Source organism: Pongo abelii, chromosome X (assembly GCF_028885655.2).
Source record: "Pongo abelii isolate AG06213 chromosome X, NHGRI_mPonAbe1-v2.0_pri, whole genome shotgun sequence".
Lineage (NCBI taxonomy): Eukaryota > Metazoa > Chordata > Mammalia > Primates > Hominidae > Pongo > Pongo abelii.
The window spans coordinates 160,369,245-160,391,729 of record NC_072008.2 but is presented as its reverse complement, the minus strand read 5'-3'; the positions used below and the strand labels follow the sequence as shown (position 1 = coordinate 160,391,729).

Below are 22,485 nucleotides of genomic sequence, written 5' to 3'. Positions count from 1 at the left end.
AGTGTGATGTAGTATAATATTAGTTAGGACAGCCTGGGCAACATATTGAGACCTTGTCTCTACAAAAATAAAAAATTGCTCAGGCGTAGTGGCATGCGCCTCTAGTCCCAGCTTCTGGGGAGGCTGAGTGGGAGGACTGCTTGAACCCAGGAGTTGGAGGCTTCTGTGAGCCGTGATTGTACCACTGCACTCTAGCCTGGGCAATGGAGCCAGATTGTGTCTGGAAAAAAAGGAAAAAGAGAGAAAGAGAGAGAGAGAGAGAGGGAGGGAGAGAGAGAGAGAGAGAAAGAAAAAACAGATGGACAGGGAACAAAGCGGAGGCATATGTGGTCATTTTGCACAGGAGTTGGGCCAGAGGAGGCAAGGCTGAGCAGCCTGGGGCTGGACAAGATGTCCTCCCTTTCAGTGCATTCTGCCTGTCCTCATGGCTGCTTGGAGCATTGAGAATGAAAAACGCTGCAGAGGAAATATTGCTTTGATTGTTGCTAGATGTGAACTGTGCCCTTAGCCAGTCAGGTTAGCCCGAGGTGGGTGAGAGGATGGGTTTAGTTGCTGGGCCACGTGCCTGGAAAGCTGTGAATATGTACCTGAAGGTTGATCTTGATGATGGCTTCAGGAAGTGGTTGGCTTTTCCTGTGCAAGGTGTGGGACACCCCTCTTTCCTGTGTGTGTGTGTTTTTTTTTTTTTTTTTTTTTTTTGAGACAGAGTCTTGCTCTGTCACCCAGGCTAGAGTGCAGTGTTATGATCTCGGCTCATTGCAGCCTTCGCCTCCTGGGTTCAAGCAATTCTGCCTCAGCCTCCCGAGTAGCTGGGATTACAGGCACCTGCCACCACGCCTGGCTACTTTTTGTATTTTTAGTAGAGACAGGGTTTCACCATGTTGACCAGGCTGGTCTCAAACTCCTGACCTCTAGTGATCCGCCTGCCTCGGCCTCCCAAAATGCTGGGATTACAGGTGTGAGCCACCACGCCCGGCCTCCTTTCCGCTTCTGAGCCAGGACTATGGAGGTGTCTGAGAGGCCACCACTCTCCCAGAAGGGTGGGGGCCAGGTGGATTGATGAGACTTCAGCAGACCCTGGGCTTCGGGGAGGGAAGGGGAAGTGAGGGGAAAGAAAGATGCTTGCCTCATGCAGAAGGCCTTCGTTGAGGTCCGCCCTGGTTCCTCCAGGGCGCGCTCTGAGTCAGTACAGCGCCACCCTCCACCCGAAGTCCTTGTTAAAGTGCACTTTCTGACTGAGCCACCAGCATGGGGCCTGGGGTTCTGCACTTCTCACAAGCTCCCAGGTGATGTGGATCCCACTGGCTGTGAGTAGCTAGGGCCTTGGGTAGGGACCGGGAGTAAATCCATGGTCGCCCCAAACCACATTAACATGGATGGTGAAGTAAGGTGTTGTGTTTTTTTTTTTTTTTTACAAATACAAGGTGAGGCCTCACCCCACACCTATTAAATCAGAACATCCAGGGGTCGTTGCCTACGTGGGGGCTTTACAGGACATAACTTGTTCTTCCCTGCCATGTGCAGCTAACTGACCCTCCTTCCCTGTCACCGGCACCCCTACCAGTATACATGTCTCTCATGGACACCCGGACACCCCTCCCCCCCACTAACTGCTCAAAGGCCTTTGAGATGAAGCCCTCCCATGTTTCTCTCTTCTGCCCCCAGGCAGAAAGGGTGGGCACAGAGTTATGGAGGCGGGTGGTGTGGCTTGCCCAGGAGGCCACAGTTGGGGGCATGGGCAGCCATGCTACTTGCCGGGCCTGTCACCTCTTTGTCCCTGCTAGAATTCTTACACATTGGTGGAGACATTTTGCAGCCACCAATGCAGTAATTAATTCAGGCAAAAATCATCACTGGATGCCAAAACCATTAGATGTAAGGTTGTTGGGGACAGAATATTCACAAAGTCTCCAAATATTACCCCAAATTACCTGTGAAACAGGAAGGGAAACTGCGTCTTTACAGGGGAGAGATCTGGCAGCCGCCACCTGGACCACGTGATCAAACTGAGCCTCTTCAACAGTGGGGCAGCCTGACCCTGCCAGCCGTCAGATGTGGGGCTGGGGAGGAGACATACAGCATCTCCTGCAAGGTGCTCTTGTCAAAACGCTCAGCCTGAATCTCACCACGGGAATGAATCAGGCAAATTCAGACTCTGGCACATTCTATAAGGACTGGTCTCTTCCAAGAAGTCATTCCCATTAAAGTAAACAAATATATATATATATATTTTTTCTAGATTAGAGAGGAGACATAATAACTAGAGACCTAACAACCGAATGTAATATGTGTGCTTCTTGATTGAATCCTAGATTTTTTGTTTGTTTGTTTTGTTTTTGAGATGGAGTCTCTCTGTGTCGCCCAGGCCGGAGTGTGATGGTGTGATCTCAGCTCACTTCAACCTCTGCTTCCTGGGTTCAATCGATTCTCCTGCCTCAGCCTCCCAAGTAGCTGGGACTACAGGCTGCACCACCACGCCCCGCTTTTTTTTTTTTTTTTTTTTTTTGAGACGGAGTCTTGCTCTGTTGCCCAGGCTGGAGTGCAGTGGCACGATCTCGGCTCACTGCAACCTCCTTCGCCTCCCAGGTTCAAGCGATTCTCCTGCCTCAGCCTCCCTAGTAGCTGGGACTACAGGTGCAAGCCACCACGCCTGGCTAATTTTTGTATTTTTAGTAAAGACGGGGTTTCACCATATTGGCCATGCTGGTCTCGAACTCCTGACCTCGTGATCTGCCCTCCTCAGCCTCCCAAAGTGTTGAGATTACAGGCGTGAGCCACTGTGCCCAGCCTCAAATCCTAGATTTTTTAAAAAAGCTATAAGGGTGTTAGCGAGACAGCTGGGGAGATGTGAGGCTGGCCCATTGTATGAGTGTGGAATTCCGTGCTAAGGGTGTTGTGGTTCCACGGAGAATGGGACTGATGGCATCTTGCTTTCAAATGCTTCTGCACATGTGTGTGTAGAAACCCCGAGAGAAGGTGTGGGGAATCTGCAGATGTTCCCACATGCTTGTGGGTGGACAATTTTCAAAATCCCGAGCTGGGGAAACATGAATGGGGACTTTGCTGGGCCACTGAGTGGGTGAATGTAGTGAGCCTGTGGCTTCTCCTTTCTCCTCTGATGCTCTACTCGTTGGGAGATCCCCCGGAACCCCCTGATGCCTGACCTGGCCTGGAAGCTAGAGTCACAACTGCTTCCAAGGTGTCCTGGACACTCCAGACGGCAGAGCTGAGAGCCAGCAGGTGGGTCAGAGCTCGGCCCGGGGCAGAGGATGACTTCCTGTCTCTGTCCTTCCCCAGCCTGTTTCCTACTCCACAGCAGTGGGGTAAGGGGAGTCCGAAGGTGGCAGCCCCGCCGCGTGGCAGCCAGGGGGGCCCCTGGAAGTGATGTGGCTCCCATCCCGCGCGTTGCCAGCGAGAGTGAAAGGGGTCGCAGGCGCCGTGTGACAAGCACTTGGGATCGCGAGTCTCCCAGGCCACAACTGTTTTCTTAGCCTCTCCGGCCTCTCTTCTCCGCTTCCCAGAGATTCCTGATCAGCAAGAGGGCGTCGCGCTCCAGCCGGCTGTGCGCCTGCCACCGCTGGGTGCAGGAGGGTGCCTGGGGCAGGGCCTGGAAACAGAGCTCAGCCTCCGACGCGTTTGGCGGGGCGGGCGGGCAGGAGTCCTGCCAGTGCAGCCACCAGCGTGGCGGCGCAGGGACGAGTGTGGTCCGCCCTGCTCCCGCGGCCGCAGCCACCCCGCCGCCGTCGCGGCGCGCTCTTTGTCTGCGGCTCCGGGCTCAGGGGGCGGGGCGAGCGCGCCTGGGGCCCCGCCCTCGCCGCCTAGGGCGCCCCGCTTCCCGCGTCCCCTAAGGCCTGCCAGTCCCTTGCCCAGCGGGAGATCGCCGCCCCACAGCGACTGCCCGTGGGGCCGACTTCGCGTCATGCCTGCCTCGCCTGCCCCGTGTTGCCCCCTCCCCTGTCCCTGTGTCCCCCTCCCCTGCCCGCATGTCCCCCTCATGCGGGGAAAGCGGTGCCAGCACTTTCCCTGGCCTTGAGAATCGCTCTTCCATCGGTATTCAGCCGCCCCTCTGATGTCCCTGAAAACCCAACCTGTTCCTTCTCTGTAAAAAGCTCCGGAAGGCTGTGTCGATGCAGGTCGAGCTTCCCCACCCGGCCCCCTCCCACCTTTTAGCAAATCCAGAGGTCCCACCTTCGCCCTCCCCTCCCGGGCTCCGACCCAGTGCATTGAGCTGCTCCTCGGCTTCCCTCCCGGGACTTCCTAGTCTCTCTCCCCAACCGGCGCAGTGTCAGGGTGCCCCAGGACTCTCCTTGGGCCTCTCCTGTTCTTGTCTACATTCACTCCCTAGGTGAGCTCCTCCATCGCATGCTTTTGCTTTTTAAATTTTTATTTATTTCTTTTTAAATTTTTATTTATTTCTTTTCAAATTTTTATTATTTTTGAGACAGGGTCTCAGTCTGTTGCTCAGGCTGGAGTGGAGTGGCACAATCATGGCTCACTGCAGCCTTGACGTCCCAATGCTCAGGTGATCCTCTTGCCTTAGCCCTACTGCCTGCCCCCTACCTCCTCCACCGCTTGGGGCTACAGGAGCGAGACACCATGCCCAGCTTCATCTCATGATTTTTTTTTGTTTGAGACGGAGTCTTGCTCTGTTGCCCAGGCTGGAGTACAGTGGTGTGATCTCGGCTCACTGCAACCTCCACCTCCCGGGTTCCAGTGGTTCTCCTGCCTCAGCCTCCCAAGTAGTTGGGATTAGAGGTGTCTGCCACCATGCCCTGCTAATTTTTGTATTTTTCGTAGAGATAAGGTTTCGCCATGTTGGCCAAGCTGGTCTCGAACTCCTGACCTCAAGTGATCCGTCCGTCTCGGCCTCCCAAAGTGCTGGGACTACAGGCTTGAGCCACCGTGCCCGGCCGTCATCTCATGATTTTAAATAAAGAAAAATTCCTAGTTTAATTGAACAGCAATGGTCACATGCCACCCAGTTAGCTGACTTGGACTTGGGCCAGACGTATTTGGAGTGGGGCACTGGAGATGTCCACATGCCTCGGGAAGTTCAAGCTAGAGATAAAAACCTTCCATTCCCTGCCCTGGGCCTAATCCCTGAGTCCTTCCTTCCTCGGTCTTCCTCACTGCTGTGAGGATACCCCTGGTCCTTGTGGTCCTGTGTGGCAATTTTATGTTTTCTTGTGGTAAAATACGCATAACATAACATTTACCACTAGTGACTTTTAGTCTGTTCTCAATGTTGTGCAGCTGTGGCCACTGTCTAGTTCCAGAACAGGTTCATCGCCCCAAAAGGGACCTCATACCCCTCAGCAGTGACTCCCCAGGCCCCCCTTCCTCCAGGTCCTGGCAACAATTCATCTGCTTTCTGTCTGCCTCTTTGCCTTGGCTAGACTGTGCTCATGCAGTCGTGTGTGCCGGTCTTTCATTCTTTTTATGTCGGGATGGGTGTACCATGTTGTGCTCATCCATTCATCCACTGGTGGACACGGGTTGCCTCTGAGTCTTGGTTACTATGGATACTCTGCTGTGAGCATCTGAGTATAAGTTTTCTTTGCATGCCTGTTCTCAACTATGGATACTCTGCTGTGAGCATTTGAGTATAAGTTTTCTTTGCACGCCTGTTCTCAGTTCTTTGGGGATTGCTGGGTCATATACATAAGCTACACCTAACCTTGTGAGGAGCCACCAGACTGCTTCCCTAGCTGCACTATTTTACATGCCCAGCAGCAAGGCGTGAGGCTCCAGGGTCCCCGCGTCCTCTCCAATACTCGTGCTTCCTTTCACTGATTTCGGCCTCCTTGTGGTGTGCGGCGGTATCTCACTGTGGTTTGGGTGTGCGTTTCCTCTGTGCGTACTGGCCCGTGCTGACACGTCTTTTCCTGCGCTTATTCGATGTCTTCTTCAAGCCCTCACTGTCCCTTGCCCCCAGCACAACAGCAGGTCCTGGCAGCCTACCTCTAAAACCCAAGCTGACTCTGACCACATCCCACCACCTCTACTGCCACCCCTGGGGTCATGCCACCATCATCTGTGGTCTGGACCACTGCCATTGCCTGCTGATCTGGTCCCTACAAGCCTGTTCTCCTGGGAGCTCCCTTAGCTACAAGGAAGGAAGCATGGCTGGTTTCTTGTCATCATTTAGGTCTCAGCTCAAGTGTCACCAACCCAGAGAGGCTGTCCTGACCACTCTACCCACCCAGGCAAATTTGTCTCTGTCCCCTCCCACCTTCCAACCAAGCCCCTTGGGGAGCGGAACAGGATGGGGGGTGTGTTCTGGATCCGACCACCTCACACCCTCTGCTCCCCATGCAGTCCACTGTCTCTCCCTTCAGCTCCTTGGCACTCCTTTCCTATGGGGCACCCTGCCCAGGGCAGGTGGGGCAGGACTCCCCCCCTTCCCTCATCTCCCGTGCTTCCCGGGCCCACCCCACACCATCTGTAGCCTGCCCGGAAGTCACGTGTCCTCGGCCCACAGAATCCCCAGCACACGCCCCACCCATAGGCCTAGCCCCAGTCCCGGGGCCCCTGGTGCCCCACCTGCCAGGGCCCGTCCCCTGCCTTGCTCACCCCCCAACACCCCTGATTGTTGGAAAGGTCTTCCCATGCCCACCAAGACCCCCTCCCACTCATCTGTGGGCGGGAGAGCTTGGTCCCTGCCCCACGTTGCCCCCCCTAGCATCCAGGCCCACCACCGAGCCCCCGACAGGCCTGGGAACCCCACTGGTGGGTGAGGACACACCAGCTGGGGGTCTTGCTCACACCGAGGGGCTGGGGGTGGCGATGCCTTTCCCTGCCTTGGGCTGCAGGCCGCTGGGTGGGCACCGGCTCCCTCGGAAGGCAGCCCAACCCGGGATCCTGCCGGCCCTGGCCCCCACCCTGCCGGCCGGGGCCTGGGGCGATCAGTGCCCCAGCTCCTGTCCTCTTCTGCTCAGATGCTGGGCTGGGAGATCAGGGGCCACAGCTCGGCCACTCAGAGCCCTTTCTGCAAGTCTTAGAGGGACCAGTTGGGGGGTGTGTGCAGAGGGGCTGCGCTGTGGGGAGGGCGCATAGCTCAGTCCTCCTGGCCTGAGGCCCGCCTAGCCTAAGTGGCCTCCAGGACCCATGGCCAGGCCCTTCTGCAGCCTTCCAGAAAGAACCAGCTTCCCAGGGTTCCCTGGGGAAGGCCTGGGGCCACCTCCTCTGGAGGGGTGGGGCCTGTGCTTCATTCCTCCTTCCCCAGGTCCCCTTCCAGGCCGCCAGGTCCCCTCCCCGACCTGGAGCCCACAGCCTTGTAATTAAATTGTAAACGTCCTTGTAATTAAATTCATGTAATATCCATTATTATTATTACTATTTTAGACTAAATTACTTAGAGCACATTGACCGGATCAAAGGCTACCATGAACGTTTTCAAGGGTTTTTATAGTTATTGACAAATTCTTCTCCAGAAAGTTGACCACTTTACACTCTGGGGTAAGATTCAGACTAAGTGTGTCTAGAAAGGGCGATGGGGTCGGCTGGGAGGAGGAACTGGGCTTGCAGGGGACCTGGGGCGGTGAGTGCTCTCAGTATGCAAAGGGGAACTGGGCTGTCCCAAGCAGGATGTGAGGGCCACTTGGGCCACATTCAGGCAGAGGGGCCCTGCTAAGGCTTGAGTCCCCTGTTCAGAGCAGGGACCATGGTGGAAATTAAGGACTTTCATGTCAACTGTGGTTGAGATTGGAGCTGCAGTCCTAGAGTCAGCCCTCTTGGGCCCATCTTGGCAGCAAATCAGGAAGGAAGTAGACCTGTGTGCTGAAGAGTCGCCATGGGGCATGTCAAGCCCCTGGCTGAGCCGTGGTGTGCTCACAGGCTGCTGCACTCCCCGGGGCAGCTGAGTGCCAGGGACTTGTATTTTCATCTTTGTGCTCCTCTGCCTCCTCAGTGTGGCGCTCTGAGCACTTCGATTATTTGAAAGGAAATGCGAAAATTTGTACAAAATCTATTGTGCTAGCACGGGATGGAGGAGGGGTCTTTGTGAACAGGCTTTGAGGGTTTGCTTGGCTCCCAGCTCACTACCCAATCAACAGGGTTGACTGCCACAGGGTGGCCTCGCTAAGGTGAAGCATGATGCCCAGCATGTGGTCAGGATGGCACGGGAGCACTGGAGAAGATGAGAACCTGGGTCATCTCATCTTCGCTGGGAGTCGCTCAGAGTCGCTGGGAACCTGGGCGAGGGGGGACAAGGGGCATTTGAGTGGGCTTCAGGTACATGAAGTGTTGCAAGATAAAGTGGGTTTCTTCTGGATTGTTCCAAAGGAGGGAGGTTGCTCTCAATGAAGGAAACATTCAATAGTGAGAGTTTTCCGATAATGAGCTCAGTCAACAATCCCCATTCTCCCCATACTAGAAGCAAAGTGGATTTCTTCTGGATTGTTCCAAAGGAGAGAAGCTTGCCCTTGATGAAGGAGAATTTTTTTTTGGAGGGGTGGGGGTGGATGGAGTCTGACTCTGTTGCCCAGGCTGGAGTGCAGTGGTGCAATCTCAGCTCACTGCAGCCTCCACCTCCCAGGTTCAAGTGATTCTCCTGCCTCAGCCTCTCAAGTAGCTGAGGTTACAGGCGTGCACCACCATGCCCAGCTAATTTTTGTATTTTTAGTTGAGACGGGGTTTCACTGTGTTGGCTAGGCTGGTCTTGAACTCCTGACCTCAGGTGATCTGCCTGCCTTGGCCTCCCAAAGTGCTGGGATTACAGGCGTGAGCCTCCGTGCTGGGCAATTTTTGTATTTTAGTAGAGTCCGGATACATCAGGCCCAGGGGCTGGGTCATGCCTGTAATCCCAACACTTTGGGAGGACTAAGCAGATGGCTTGAGCCCAGGAGTTCGAGACTAGCCTGGGCAACATGGTGAAACCCCGTCTCTTATTATTATTATTTTTTAAAAGGTAGATCAGATAAATTACAGGTCCTTAATACATATTCAACAAATTACGGAAATATATAAAATTTTAATTCAGCCAAGAAACATATTAAACTTTTATCTTCAGCAAACTGTTAGGAGTTGGGATGGAAGTAGAACTCAGGGTGAAGCCCTCTTGGGGTCTGTAGTCTAATGAAAGGGAGGTAATTAGACAATCACACATAAAAGGCTGAGCTCCGGCCTGGGTACCTTGAGGCCTCCTGGACTTGCTGTAGCATCTGGAGAAGTATGGGGCATCATCTCGCGTCACTTAGCACCAGCACTGCCACCCAGCCTTGATGTGGGCCCTGTTGGCCTGAGCGTTTTTCCTTGAAGAAGGTATTAAAGGCAGATTGAAGCCGCCTGTGCCCACCCATCCCCTACGCACTTCATCTGCTTGCCTCTCTGCCGTGTTTTCCACCAAGTACATACTATGAATAAGCATGTGCGCCTCCATTAACCGCACATGTAGAATACCAGGAATTGTTTGTTCGACCGCTGGCAGACCTTTGGGCTGTCCCTGGTGTTTGGCCACTGTGGCCTTCATGGCCACATCCTCCTGGTCCTCCTGGTGGTGGTTCTGAAGGGCATCTTCTCTCATCTCATGGCTCCAAGTGCTTGCTAGTGGGTCCCCTTTGTCCTGAGCACCTGTTGATATCCTTTGCCCATGTTCTTCTTGAGTTGTTTGTGTCTGTGTTTTCTTGTTGTGTTGTAGGAATTCTTCGCATATTCTGGAAAACCCATTATGAGGTCCATGCATTGTAAGGCTCTCCTCTGAGCCCGCCTTTTTACTGTGTTTAGGGTGTCTTTTGTCGTCTAGAAGTTTTACATCTCTTCCATTATTGCTTCCCTATTTGAAATATTGAGAATTTCATCTCTATCCCACACCATAGAGATATTGTTCTCTTGCTTTGCTTTGTCCCTGTAGGTCTTTGGTCCAATTGGAATTGCTTGGCCAGGGCTTGGACTAGGTCTTCTGTCTTAGTGGGGTGAGCTCCCAGGGTGTGGAAACGTCTGCAGGTGGGGCAGGAGGAAGAGTCTGGCGGGAAGCAAGCCTGGGGTTGGCCATGTTGAGTGTTTGTACCTTTTAGAGACTGGAGTGGTCGAGTAGGCAATCCGAGGGTTGGGGCATTACAGGGGTGGCTTTACCAGTGTGCTACCTCAGGATGGTTGGGGATGGGGTGGGGGGGCAGGGCTCTGAGCAGGACAGGAAGAGCTGCTGTCATCAGAAGGGCCACAATGTGGCTCCTTACCATGTGCCTGGCCCTATACCTCTTTGCTCATGGCCCCATATTTTCCCACCTTGTTGCCTCATTTCTTCCTTGGGGGTCCAGCATGACCTGATGAGGAGGAAAGAGAGAGCGAGAAGGCTTCAGGAGCCCATGGCTTCCACCCAAAGACCTGCCTGGCTGTCACAGGTGATCACTCTGATTGCTGCTGATCTGAGGTGCTGAGGCTGTGCCCACGCCCATCCCCCTCTTGACATCCCAGCCTCCACCAGCCCGCCCAGCAAGCTCTCCTCAGTTTCCATAGCAACACTGCTGTTCGGTAATGATTCCGGGTAGAAAGGCATTCCTGCGTTCTCTGTCATCTCTGTCACCTGAGCATCCCACTGCCTGCTTGCTGTCCTGCCCCGGGAGTTCAGGAAGAAACCCTGAGGACAGCTCCGAGCCCTTCCGCTTTTGTGTTGGCTTCTCCTCAAGGGCAGTGGTAAGCTGGTAAATGTTCCCAGACAAAAAGCCCTGATTTGGAAAATTTGCCAATTTCCCTGGTGTAAATGCTGCCACTATAGCCGATTTCAAGCCACCACTGTGATGTCACTGAACTTGGAGTGGGGGGAATGCACACACCATCACAGAGTATTCCCATCTCCCACACCAGATGTGAATAACCCCAAAAGCACAGATGACAGAAAAGTGTAGTAAGATAATTAGACAGTGATGTGTTCCGAGGATTTATTGCTTTTGTTGTTAATATCATTCAGTTACCTGTACATTTCTATGGTTAAAATACCAATAATTGCTGTGTTTGACAACTGGCTTCCAAATTTCCCAGCTTCAGTTGGCTCTAGCCACTGCTGCTGAGAGTGTCGAGGCCATTCCATCATGTCCCTTTGTCTACAGCCTTCCCGAACCCACACTCTGCTGCCGCCCACCCTCTTCCATCCTGCCTTTCTAACTGCAGCCCCTCCACCAAGCACAGCATGCCCTGTCCTGACTGACATTCTTATGGTCTTCCAACAAATACCTTCTTGGCTGAAAGCTGTTTCCTTTATAGTATTTGATCCAGAAATTCCACCTCAAGAAATTTTCTGCACCTTGACAACCACTGGTTACACAAAGATTTAAGTATGAAAAATGTACAAAATGGACTCCAGAATGTGTCTTTGCCACATTCTTTATAATAAAAAATCAAAGCCACCCTCACTGATGTGATGAACGTGAGGGTCCACTGGTATGTTGGTGTGGATGGACCTTAAGGGGCCTGCAGCTGCAAAAATAGAAAACAGACTGGAAGGAAACAGGCCGCATGGCCAGGTGCGGTGGCTCATGCCTATAATCCCAGCACTTTGGGAGGCTGAGGCAGGAGGATTACTTGAGGTCAGGAGTTCAAGACCATCCTGGCCAACACAGTGAAAACCCATCTCTACTAAAAATACAAAAATTATCCAGGCATGGTGGTGGGTGCCTGTAATCCTAGCTATTGGGGAGGCTGAGGCAGGAGAATCACTTGAACCCAGGAGGCAGAGGTTGCAGTGAGCCAAGATTGTGCCACTGCACTTCAGCCTGATGACAGAGCAAGACTCTGTCTTAAAAAAAAAAAAAAAAAATAGCTGGGTGTGGTGGCACACACCTGTAGTCCCAGCTACTTGGGAGGCAGAGGCAGGAGAATTGCTTGAGCCCGGGAGGTGGAGGTTGCAGTGAGCCAAGATCGTGCCACTGCACCCCAGCCTAGGCAACACAGCAAGACTCCATCTCAACAACAAAAAAAAAGCCCCCCAAAAAACAAAAACATGAACTATGTTTCTTTTCTAATTGGACAAAACTGATTTTGACAAAGCTCTTTTCAGAGTATGAAAATTTTGGGGAGAAGGGAGACATAGAAAACTTCAATGATTATCTACAAGGACATAGTCAAATAGAAAAAAGGTAACGCAGGAGCCGCTGCTGAGGCCACAGGGGTTCCGAGGACAAGCTGGGCTCTCCTGAGATAGCTGTCTTCCCCAAAAGACTCCTACATCAGTGGTTCTACTGTATTGCAGGCACTAAGACAAGATTTTGCCGTCGGAATTGACATCTCTGTGAGAAACCCGGGGAGGGAGGAGCTGCCGTGAGAATGCAGGACAGAGAGTTCTTGTAAACTTGCTAATATTCGCACAACTCGGAAAAGCAGAGGGCTCTGTGCAGGCGCAGCCACCTGCGCCCACGCCCAGGGCCCTTCTGCCCTCTCATCTGGCACAAGTTCCCAGCCTGCTCCATCCCTAGGTGGACTCTGGGTCTCCTCGCCCTGCCCTCTCTGTGCTGACTGGGGGCTTTGCTTCCAACTGCAAACCAGCCTCCCTGGGTCTTTTCTTGGCCCTGTTCCCTTTGCCTGATGGAGGCCAGGTGTCCCCTGCTCCAGATGCCTTCCCCGCTCCCGCCAAGGCATGCATGGCCAGCCATGTGCTCCCTTAGCTGTGGGTAAGGTCTGTCCCCACGCTCACCCGCGGGGCATAGCCATTTGGGCATAATGCTAGTGTGTAGCCTCCCCAGGCCCAGAACAGCCCTTCCACAAGCCGCTGAGCCCATGAGGAGACCCTGCACGCCTGCCTGGAGAGCTGCCTCCTCCTAGAAGTGCTTCCTGCTGACCCTTGCTGGCCCCATGGCACGTGCCCTGAATTCTTCTGGAGTCTGTTCAGTCCTTCTTGGTCCTTAGTCATTCGTCCCTTCTCTACTTGTCTCCCTTCCCCAAGGAGGACTTGAAGGTCGCAGCATACTGTCCCAGGGTGCTGCGGAAGCAGCCTTCGACCTTGTGGGCACTCCTTGCCCCACCACCTGCGCTGTGCGTAATGGGCTTCCTTCTGCTACCCTTCATTGTCCTTCCTTCATGCCTACAACATCCCGCAGAGCTGCTCAGTTCCTACTTCTGCCTTGGGCCCTGGCCCCTGATGGCCTCCTCCTCCCCGACCCCTCCTTCTGGCCACCGGGCAGCCTGTCCTGGCTCATGACCTTGACTCAGTGCCGCAACCTTGCTGAGCTTGCTGACATGGTTTCCTCATCTGCAATAATGGCATCTCCCTCAAGGTTGTTGGGGGTTAGGATTTTGTGGGGACCCACATCAGGGGTCTTTCCCAGAATGTAGCACATGGCACGTGCCCAAAAAACAGTGGTGGCATTTTTTTTTCTTTGAGATGGAGTCTCGCTCTGTCACCCAAGCTGGAGTGCAGTGGTGTGATCTCGGCTCACTGCAAGCTCCACCTCCTGGGTTCACGCCATTCTCCTGCCTCAGTCTCCCGAGGAGCTGGGACTACAGGCGCCCACCACCACGCCCGGCTAATTTTTTGTATTTTTAGTAGAGACGGGATTTCACCGTATTAGCCAGGGTGGTCTCGATCTCCTGACCTCGTGATCTGCCCACCTTGGCCTCCCAAAGTGCTGGGATTACAGGCGTGAGCCACTGCACCCGGCCTAGTGGTGGCTTTATAAGGACCACTTTCTTGGCACCTCTTTTAGGCTACTTTGCAGTTCCAGGGGGCTTCTTGTACGTCAAGACCTTTTCTCTTGGGCAAGTCAGTTGTCACTGTTGAGGACACAACACCATATCTTTAGGCATCTTCCTACTTGTCCCGCAACCTGACCCTGGCCCTCCCTAGTGAGTAGACATTTGTTGAGAGACTGAGCTCATCTGAAGAGTCAAGGTCATCTTCTTGCTTGATGCTGAATGAGCACAACACAGATGCTCACTGAGTGTTGGCTGTTATGGTCCAGTCATTGCCAAGGAACTCAATGGGATCTTCATGCTAGCTCTGGCCTCAGTGACGCCCTAGAAAGAAGTGGGTCTGGATGGGGAGAGGCCAGGAGAGCTCAAGCAGTGTCTGGAGGACGTTGTAGGGCGGTATCACAGCCTCCAGACCCAGTGCACAGAGGCCGGGTCCCCCAGTCCTTGGTGTGACTTGGTGATCCCCAGCTGGCCTTCAGTGGGATGAAGGCTGAGCAGTGGGGCTTGCCTGGGAACAGGGGCACCAAAGGTAGCCAGGGCTGCAGACAGCAGATTCCTTGCTTGAGTGGATTGGGGTGCTGGTTGTCAGCCCAGGTCCTGCCAGCTAGGGCCTCTGCCTTGACCTCAGAGGGGAGGAGCAGGCCTTTGAGGGTTCTTACGGAGGCGTGTCTCTGCCGCAGGTGAACGGGAAGGAGCTCTCCAAGCTGTCTCAGGAGCAAACTCTGCAGGCCCTGCGCTCCTCCAAGGAGCCCCTGGTGATCCAGGTGCTGAGACGCAGCCCCCGCCTCCGGGGGGACAGCTCCTGTCACGACCTGCAGCTGGTGGACAGTGGCACTCAGACCGACATCACCTTCGAGCATATCATGGCGCTGGGCAAGCTGCGTCCGCCCACCCCGCCCATGGTCATCCTGGAGCCGTACGTCCTCTCTGAGCTGTGAGTCGCCCTCAGGAGGGCCCCGGGCCCTGCCTCCAGAGAGGGCAGGCCACCTGGGGCGGCCATCCGCACGCCACCCTCTCGGGCAGGAAGCAGGCCCCTCGGCCTCCAGAGCTGACCGTGGTACCCAAGGGCTCCAAAACCTCCAGGCCTCTAGCCTTGGGCTGGGCTCCAGCAGGCGCCCCGTTGTATCTACCCCCAGGGCCGAGGGAGGACCCTCCTGTCCCGGACGTCGCTGTCGGAAGTGCCAGGGTTGAGGGCCTCAGCTCCTCCTCCTCCATCCTCTCTCCTCTGCTGCCTCACAAGCATCACTCCTTGAATCTTCTTGCATCCCTTGTCTGTCTCATTCCTCTACCTGCTCTGAATTTCCTCCATCTCTTCAGCTTCTTTCTTTGGCCCGACCGGAAGAAGGGCCTTTCATCCAGGCCTGGTGGCTCATGACCGCGTGAGCGCTGCCTCATTCTGCTAATCTTAGCCCGGGCTGCGGGGAGGTAGGCCACAGGGCCATGAGCAGCCAACCTTAGTTTTGGGGCCAGGAGGGCAGCCCCTGGAGGTAGGGTGGGCCCCCCTCTGCTCTGCAGAAGTCCTCCAGGGCCTGGATAACTCCTGGGGGCGTTGCATGAGTGGGGCCAGTGCTGGGCGGGTGAGTGGGCACCCGGAGATTGGAGAAGTTGGTCCCTGCCAGCTGGCGTGGTTGGAGGAGTCTGGTCTGGGGGATGGGAACGCTACAGGCATGCGCAGGTCCTCTGTGTGGATGCTGCACACTCAGGTGCGAGAAGTGTCCCCGGTCTTTGCATGGCTGCATGTTGCCCAGGAAGGGGCTCTGCAGGAGGCAGCTGGGCCACCCACCCTTGAGAGCACAAGCAGAGCAGGTCTCCGTGCCAGGCACGCTGGGATCGGCCTGCCTGGGAGCTGGGGCTGAGGTGTGAGAGGATGGCCAGCTGGTCTGACCCCCACCTTCTCCTGGGCAGCCCCCCCATCAGCCATGAGTATTATGACCCGGCGGAGTTTATGGAGGGCGGCCCGCAGGAGGCAGACCGCTTGGATGAGCTGGAGTATGAGGTGAGCCGGGTGGCCAGGCCAGGGTCCGCAGCCAGCTGCGGGAGCTGCCCCGACGCCTGTATGCCTTCCTGCCCAGGCCTAACCCCATGGCCCTCCCGGCACGCATCTGGCTGAGTCAGGGAGGGTGCGGGTGAGGTTACGTGTTCCGTCCATGTCGGTGAGTCCACGTCCCATGCACGTCTGTCTTCTGTGTCCTGTGCCTGTGTGTGCCTCGTGCATTTCCTGGGAGGGAGACCACTGAGTACATGCGCCACGTGGGATGGTAAGAGAGACCCTCAAAGCGGGGGCTGGAAACTGAGCTCAGGGGGCTCCAGAGGAAGCTGAGGGGCTGTGGGCTGAGGGGCTGGGCTGTGCTGCCTGCTCCCTCACTCACGCATTTCTGGGGCTTTCTACCTCTGCTTCCTCCCGGACCCCTCGTGGCAGGAGGTGGAGCTGTATAAAAGCAGCCACCGGGACAAGCTGGGCCTGATGGTTTGCTACCGCACGGACGACGAGGAGGACCTGGGCATTTATGTCGGAGAGGTATGCAGACGGGTATGCCCCAGCCCCGAGGCCCCTCCACGTGGCCTGCCTGTGGCTCAGAGGCTGCCCGTAAGGTCTCAGCTACCAGAGACAGGGCATCACAGCTAGGGTGCTGCGTGGTGAGGCGATGATAGTCGACGGCTTCAGCCACTGTCCAGTGAGGTAGTCATCTGCAGAAAGAGGCCTGTGCCCGGGTGGGACAGCAGATGGGCCTGAGAACTAGCAACAGGGTTGCTGTCTAGCCTTTTCCCGAACCCGTCTTGGGCAGATGTCTGTGTAGCCCCAGGAGGGGGATGGCCCCTCGCTCACCTCCCTACTAGTAGCATCCCACTAAAGCCACCCTTCCAGATGGACAATGTCCTACTTCCCACCAACGCCCAGGGCTGACCAAAAGCACAGGCTTCCGTGCAGAAGAGCCTAGGAACGCCAGGGGCAGGGGCCGGGAGAGGCGACTACTCCACAGCCTCTGCCCCTGCTTCCTGGGGCTCGGAGCTGGAAGGGGAGCCAGAGAGCCTTCAGCTTGCTTTGGGGGCCTGTGAGGTGAGCCTGCCCCCTTCTACGGAAAGGGCATGTTAGGCACCAAGTCCCCAAGATGCGTGTGTCCTGCAGGTAAATCCCAACAGCATTGCAGCCAAAGACGGCCGGATCCGTGAGGGAGACCGCATCATCCAGGTGAGCACTTGCAGGCTGCAGGCCTGGCCTGAGGCCCCACTGTGCCCGTCGGCCCAGCCACCTCTCTTTAGCCAGTCCCTAGCTCTCTCCCACTAAGAGCTAACCCTGAGGCCCAGCAGCCTGCCGTGTCCTAAACCCGGGCTGAGTCTCGTGTCTCTCCTGCCCACGCGCCCCAGTGGCTCCCGTGTGCCTATGGGATCTGCTGGCATCCAGGGCCCCTGCTGCTCTGAAACCTCCTGGCCCCTCTCCCTCTGCCCCACTCCGTGCTCTCCTGAGCACACATTTGCTCTCGGAAGAGCCAGGCCGCCCTCTCCCTGGTACCTTCCACTTAGTTACATCCTCCCAGAGCTCAAGCCCCAGCCTAGCCCAGCCGAGCCCAGAGTGCTTGGGCTCCCTGCACTCGCCCAGGGTCCGCCCCAGGGCCAGCCCTAGCATCCTTCCTTGTTGATTGTATCCTGGCCTGCCTCAGATTAACGGTGTAGACGTCCAGAACCGGGAAGAGGCGGTGGCCATCCTGAGCCAGGAAGAGAACACCAACATCTCCCTGCTGGTGGCCCGACCTGAGAGCCAGGTGTGTATGCCTGGCAGGGCGACCCGGGGCCACGACATCAGGCTTTCTGTCTTGGAAGCTGCTGGCCGTGACTAGGGTACAGATGTGCCAACAACCTGGAGTTGATGGAGGGCGGGTGGGCAGGGGTCTCTCAGGGCCCGTTTCCCCTCCTGGCCTCTGAAGGCTGAGTGGGCTGGGACCCTGCCCCCAGGTTGTTGAACTTCACTGAAACAAGCCAAGTGTGGGGCCCAGAGCAGACAAGAAGGGTATATGGGGAGGTCCTTGAAGCTGTGGGGACACCAGGGCCTGTCTCCACAGCTGGCGAAAAGGTGGAAGGACAGCGACCGCGATGACTTCCTGGATGACTTTGGCTCTGAGAATGAGGGGGAGCTGCGTGCTCGTAAACTGAAATCACCCCCTGCCCAGCAGGTGAGGAAGCAAAAGGGCGCTGGTGGGGAGGGCGAGGAGGAGAGAACTGGGTGGAAGGCGCTGAGGCTGTGCAGGGTCTCCCAATGCTTGGCAGGGAAATGAACCAGTCCTGAAGCCCCTTCCGATCCTCCTGTGAAATCCCGTGACATCCCTGTCCGTGGGACCTAACTGAGCGGTACTTACCTTTCTGCTCTAGCTCGGAAACGAAGAGGAGAAGGGGGCTCCCGATGCCGGCCCAGGCCTGAGCAACAGCCAGGAGCTGGACAGCGGGGTGGGCCGGACTGACGAGAGCACCCGGAACGAAGAGAGCTCTGAGCACGACCTGCTGGGGGACGAACCCCCGAGCTCCACCAACACCCCGGGAAGCCTGCGCAAGTTTGGCCTGCAAGGGGACGCCCTGCAGAGCCGGGACTTCCATTTCAGCATGGACTCTCTGCTGGCCGAGGGGGCGGGGCTGGGAGGGGGCGACGTCCCGGGCCTCACGGATGAGGAGTATGAGCGCTACCGTGAGCTCCTGGAGATCAAGTGCCACCTGGAGAACGGCAACCAGCTGGGCCTCCTCTTTCCCCGGGCCTCCGGAGGCAACAGCGCCCTGGACGTCAACCGCAACGAGAGCCTGGGCCACGAGATGGCCATGCTGGAGGAGGAGCTAAGGCACCTGGAATTCAAGTGCCGCAACATTCTGCGGGCGCAGAAGATGCAGCAGTTGCGCGAGCGCTGCATGAAGGCCTGGCTGCTGGAGGAGGAGAGCCTCTACGACCTGGCGGCCAGCGAGCCCAAGAAGCACGAGCTGTCCGACATCTCTGAGCTGCCCGAGAAGTCGGACAAGGACAGCACCAGCGCCTACAACACTGGGGAGAGCTGCCGCAGCACCCCGCTGCTTGTGGAGCCCCTGCCCGAGAGCCCCCTGCGGCGGGCCATGGCCGGCAACTCCAACTTGAACCGGACCCCTCCCGGCCTCCCTGTTGCCACCCCCGCCAAGGCAGCTCCTCCACCGGGGAGCCCCGCCAAGTTCCGGTCCCTCTCCCGAGATCCTGAGGCCGGCCGGAGGCAGCACGCGGAGGAGCGCGGCCGCCGCAACCCCAAGACCGGGTTGACCCTGGAGCGTGTGGGCCCTGAAGGCAGCCCTTACCTCTCGCAGCGCCACCGCGGCCAGGGCCAGGAGGGTGAGCACTACCACAGCTGCGTGCAGCTGGCCCCGACGCGAGGCCTGGAGGAGCTGGGCCACGGCCCCCTGAGCTTGGCCGGTGGCCCTCGGGTGGGCGGGGTGGCGGCCGCGGCCACTGAAGCACCGCGCATGGAGTGGAAGGTGAAGGTGCGCAGCGACGGAACCCGCTACGTGGCCAAGCGGCCCGTGCGAGATCGGCTGCTGAAAGCCCGTGCCCTGAAGATCCGGGAGGAGCGCAGCGGTATGACGACCGACGACGACGCGGTGAGCGAGATGAAGATGGGCCGCTACTGGAGCAAGGAGGAGCGGAAGCAGCACCTGATCCGGGCCCGCGAGCAGCGGAAGCGGCGCGAGTTCATGATGCAGAGCCGGCTGGAGTGCCTGCGGGAGCAGCAGAATGGCGACAGCAAGCCCGAGCTCAACATCATTGCCCTGAGCCACCGCAAAACCATGAAGAAGCGGAACAAGAAGATCCTGGACAACTGGATCACCATCCAGGAGATGCTAGCCCACGGCGCGCGCTCCGCCGATGGCAAGCGGGTTTACAACCCTCTCCTCTCAGTCACCACCGTGTGAGCTGCCCGGGCGGGTACACAGCCCAGGCCCAGGGAGCCCCCTGGGGCCCGGGCCCTCACTCTCCTATAGAGATTGTGTGTGTGTGTGTGTGTGTGTGTGTGTGTGTGTGTGTGCGCGCGCGCGCGCGCACGCACACCTCCTCGTCTGGGTGTGCGCACAGGGCTTTGTTAGCAGAGAGAAGCCCCTGAGGAGAAGGGACGCTTTGCTTCCTTCTGCCCAAGTAAAGTGACCATGCCAGTGGCCAGCATTGGGGGCACACCTGTAATGGGCACCCCTTCGGCTGTGCGTGTGCATTCCCCATTCCCCATGCTCTTGCGTGTGCTTGCACGTGCACGCACACACACACCCAGTGCTCTCTCCACCCGACCCGTGTACTTGCAGACAGGGAAGTTGCGCTGAAAGGAGCACAAGAGAGTGTCCGGCTTCGCTGCTGAGCGCGGCCTCTCCCCGCTGTTGCGCACTGCAGTTATTTGTAGACAAAGGCGCCCCTGATTTTTGTGGTTTTTCTCCCTTTCTGTGCTTGCCAATAGTTGTTTTGTTTTGTGGACCTGCCCTGGGGGCTGGCAGCTCCTTCAGGCAGCCTGACAGAGGTGGAACTCCCCCCTCCACTGATGGCTGGGAAGGGAGTTGGGGAGGGGGAGGAAGAGCGGGAGGGAGGGCTGGGGATGGATGGGAGGGGAGGGAGGGAAAGGTGGGAGGAATGGGAAGCAGCTGTTCTGGTGGCTTCCACTCTGAGGTGTGGGAACGGGGAGCCTCTGGGGGGCACCTGTTTCCCCAGTGACTCAAGAGAGAGCAAGACTGCAGGAACAGAGGGGTCCTGCAGGGTGCCCACCAAGAAGTCACAGAGCCCGTTCTGCGCCCCACACCATCTGGAGCAGGGGCTTCTCTTCTGAGTGAACTGAGGAAGGTGCTTAGATGGTGAGGGGTCTAGAAGCCAAGCCCCATGAGCAGCAGTGGAAGACCTTGGGCCGTGCGGCCTGGAGAGGACTTGGTGGCGATCCGCAACCTGGACCCCAGTGAGAGGCTGACTGGGAAGGAGAGGCCCCCAACCTCCTCAGGATTTGCACGTGTGAACTAGGCTGCCTGTGGGGTGCCCCTTAGGTTTGGAGAGCCCCAGATTGGAGGCAGACAGGCTGCACCACCCCTTTCCCCCTGCATCTCAAGAATAAAGCAAGCTGCCTTTGTACTTGGTTGAATCGTGGCCTCCCTGTGTTCATTCTTATTGGGCTGGGGAAAGAGTTGTCAGTTTGGGGTGGGAGAAGGAAGAGGGGGGCAGGGTTAGGGTCAACTGAAAGCCACGCTGCAGCCCTTGGTTTGTCTTGGATGTCAGGAGCAGTGACTGTGACCTCCCATGGGCAATTGTGTGGCACTCCAGGAGGAGATATACCAGAGTCATCTGAGTCATTTCAGAGATGTCACAGTCACAGGCTGGTGACCAGAATCAGAAGGCTGGCAGAAGCCTGACTTCCGACTAGCCTCCAGGCAAGGGCCACGGTCATCTCCATGGACCAAACCGTAGGTGGGGCCTGCTGCTGGCACATGCCACAGAGAAGTGGGTTTCAGCCCTATCCCGCCCAGCAGGGCCTGATGCCATCCACTCTGGAAGGCGGAAGCTGCCCTCCCCATTTGTTGATCCCACAGTGCCTAGCAAGGTGCTCAGTTTGCAGAAGGCACCCAGTGGATGTCTTGGCCAGATAGATGAATACCCGCGTAGTTGCCAGAGCCCTTCCATCCTGGGAGCTCTCAGCAAACCTTCGGGCTCTGTCAAGTGCTAGGAGTCATGCTCAATGCTGGGCAGGGTCAGGGCCTCAAAGACAACTCCGCAGACAACATGGGCACAGCCTGTCATGGGAGTGGCACCCCCTGGAGTGGGCAGTGCTGCCACGAAGGAGCGGAAGTAGTCAAGGAGGCATTCAAAGTCTCCAGAAAGAAGACAATATAGGCCAGGTGCGGTGGCTCACACCTGTAATCCCAGCACTTTGGGAGGCCGAGGTGGGTGGATCACATGAGGTCAGGAGTTTGAGACCAGCCTGGCCAACATGGAGAAACCCCGTCTCTACTAAAAATACAAAAATACAAAAATTAGCCGGGCATGGTGGCAGGTGCCTGTGATCCCAGCTACTCAGGAGGCTGAGGCAGGAGAATCACTTGAACCTGGGAGGTGGAGGTTGCAGTGAGTCAAGATCGCGCCACTGCCCTCCAGCCTGGGCGACAGAGTGAGACCCCTGTCTCAAAAAAACTTTTGTTTCATTTAAACTTCTCTAAGTACTGAGATCTGGACAGCAAGTCAGTGACGGATTAGACGCTAAGAAGGTTGTGAGGGGAAAGTCCCAGTGCCTGTTCCCAGAAGCCTGGAGTCCCGCTGCAGGGAAGGCTGGATCACAAGGGTGCCAGCTGCCTCTCTGCGGCATAGCAGTTCTGGGAGGGAAAGCCTGGCATATCACACCCCACCAGCAGGAAAGAGGGGAAGAGGCTTGCCGGCTGGATGGCAGGAAGGGGAGCAGAGGGCAGGGCTGGAGATAATGGCTTCCCCCACCCCTCAGGGCCTCGCTCCCATGAGGGCTTGGCACATCCAACCCTTGACCAGCTCCCTAACCCTGCCCCTTGGGGGAACAAGGCTCCAAGGGCCCAGCCCCTGCCACAGAGCATTGGCCAGAGTTGATTGGAGATGGAGGTCAAACTGTTCCCTTGGCCTCCCTCTAGCTGCTGGGGGACTCACTTGGATGGTCCTAAAGGCACCCCCCTTCCTCCTGTAGTGGGGTGCCCTCCAGTGTTCACGGGATGTGGGCTCAGATGGGCCTGGAGTCCCTTGGCTGGCTCGGAGAGGTGGCGCCAGGAAGGCTGGCAGCACTTGGCTACCGATGCCCTGGAATAGCAACTTCACGTCTGGGTCCCACGGCCATCAGGCTTCGTGGTGGAGCCAGAATTAAAAAGAGCAACTGGGCGCCTGAC

At 56.8% G+C, this 22,485-nt stretch overlaps 1 protein-coding gene across 5 annotated transcripts in view; it reads left to right on the top strand.

Moving 5' to 3' along the window:
- The window catches only part of PDZD4 (PDZ domain containing 4), a 30,060-nt gene extending 7,871 nt beyond the window's left edge, over positions 1-22,189 (top strand). For 2 of the 5 annotated variants that reach the window (XM_024240745.3, XM_054545236.2), the window contains exons 2-8: positions 14,301-14,554; positions 15,526-15,616; positions 16,040-16,138; positions 16,748-16,810; positions 17,280-17,381; positions 17,679-17,789; positions 17,986-22,189. In XM_024240745.3, coding sequence (XP_024096513.1) covers positions 14,301-14,554; positions 15,526-15,616; positions 16,040-16,138; positions 16,748-16,810; positions 17,280-17,381; positions 17,679-17,789; positions 17,986-19,533 — 2,268 coding nt within the window. In that variant the 3' untranslated portion in view covers positions 19,534-22,189. The remainder of the gene's footprint in view (positions 1-14,300; positions 14,555-15,525; positions 15,617-16,039; positions 16,139-16,747; positions 16,811-17,279; positions 17,382-17,678; positions 17,790-17,985) is intronic. The other 3 variants (XM_024240746.3, XM_024240748.3, XM_024240750.3) reach the window with 3 other exon arrangements.
- Positions 22,190-22,485: the final 296 nt, after the last annotated feature.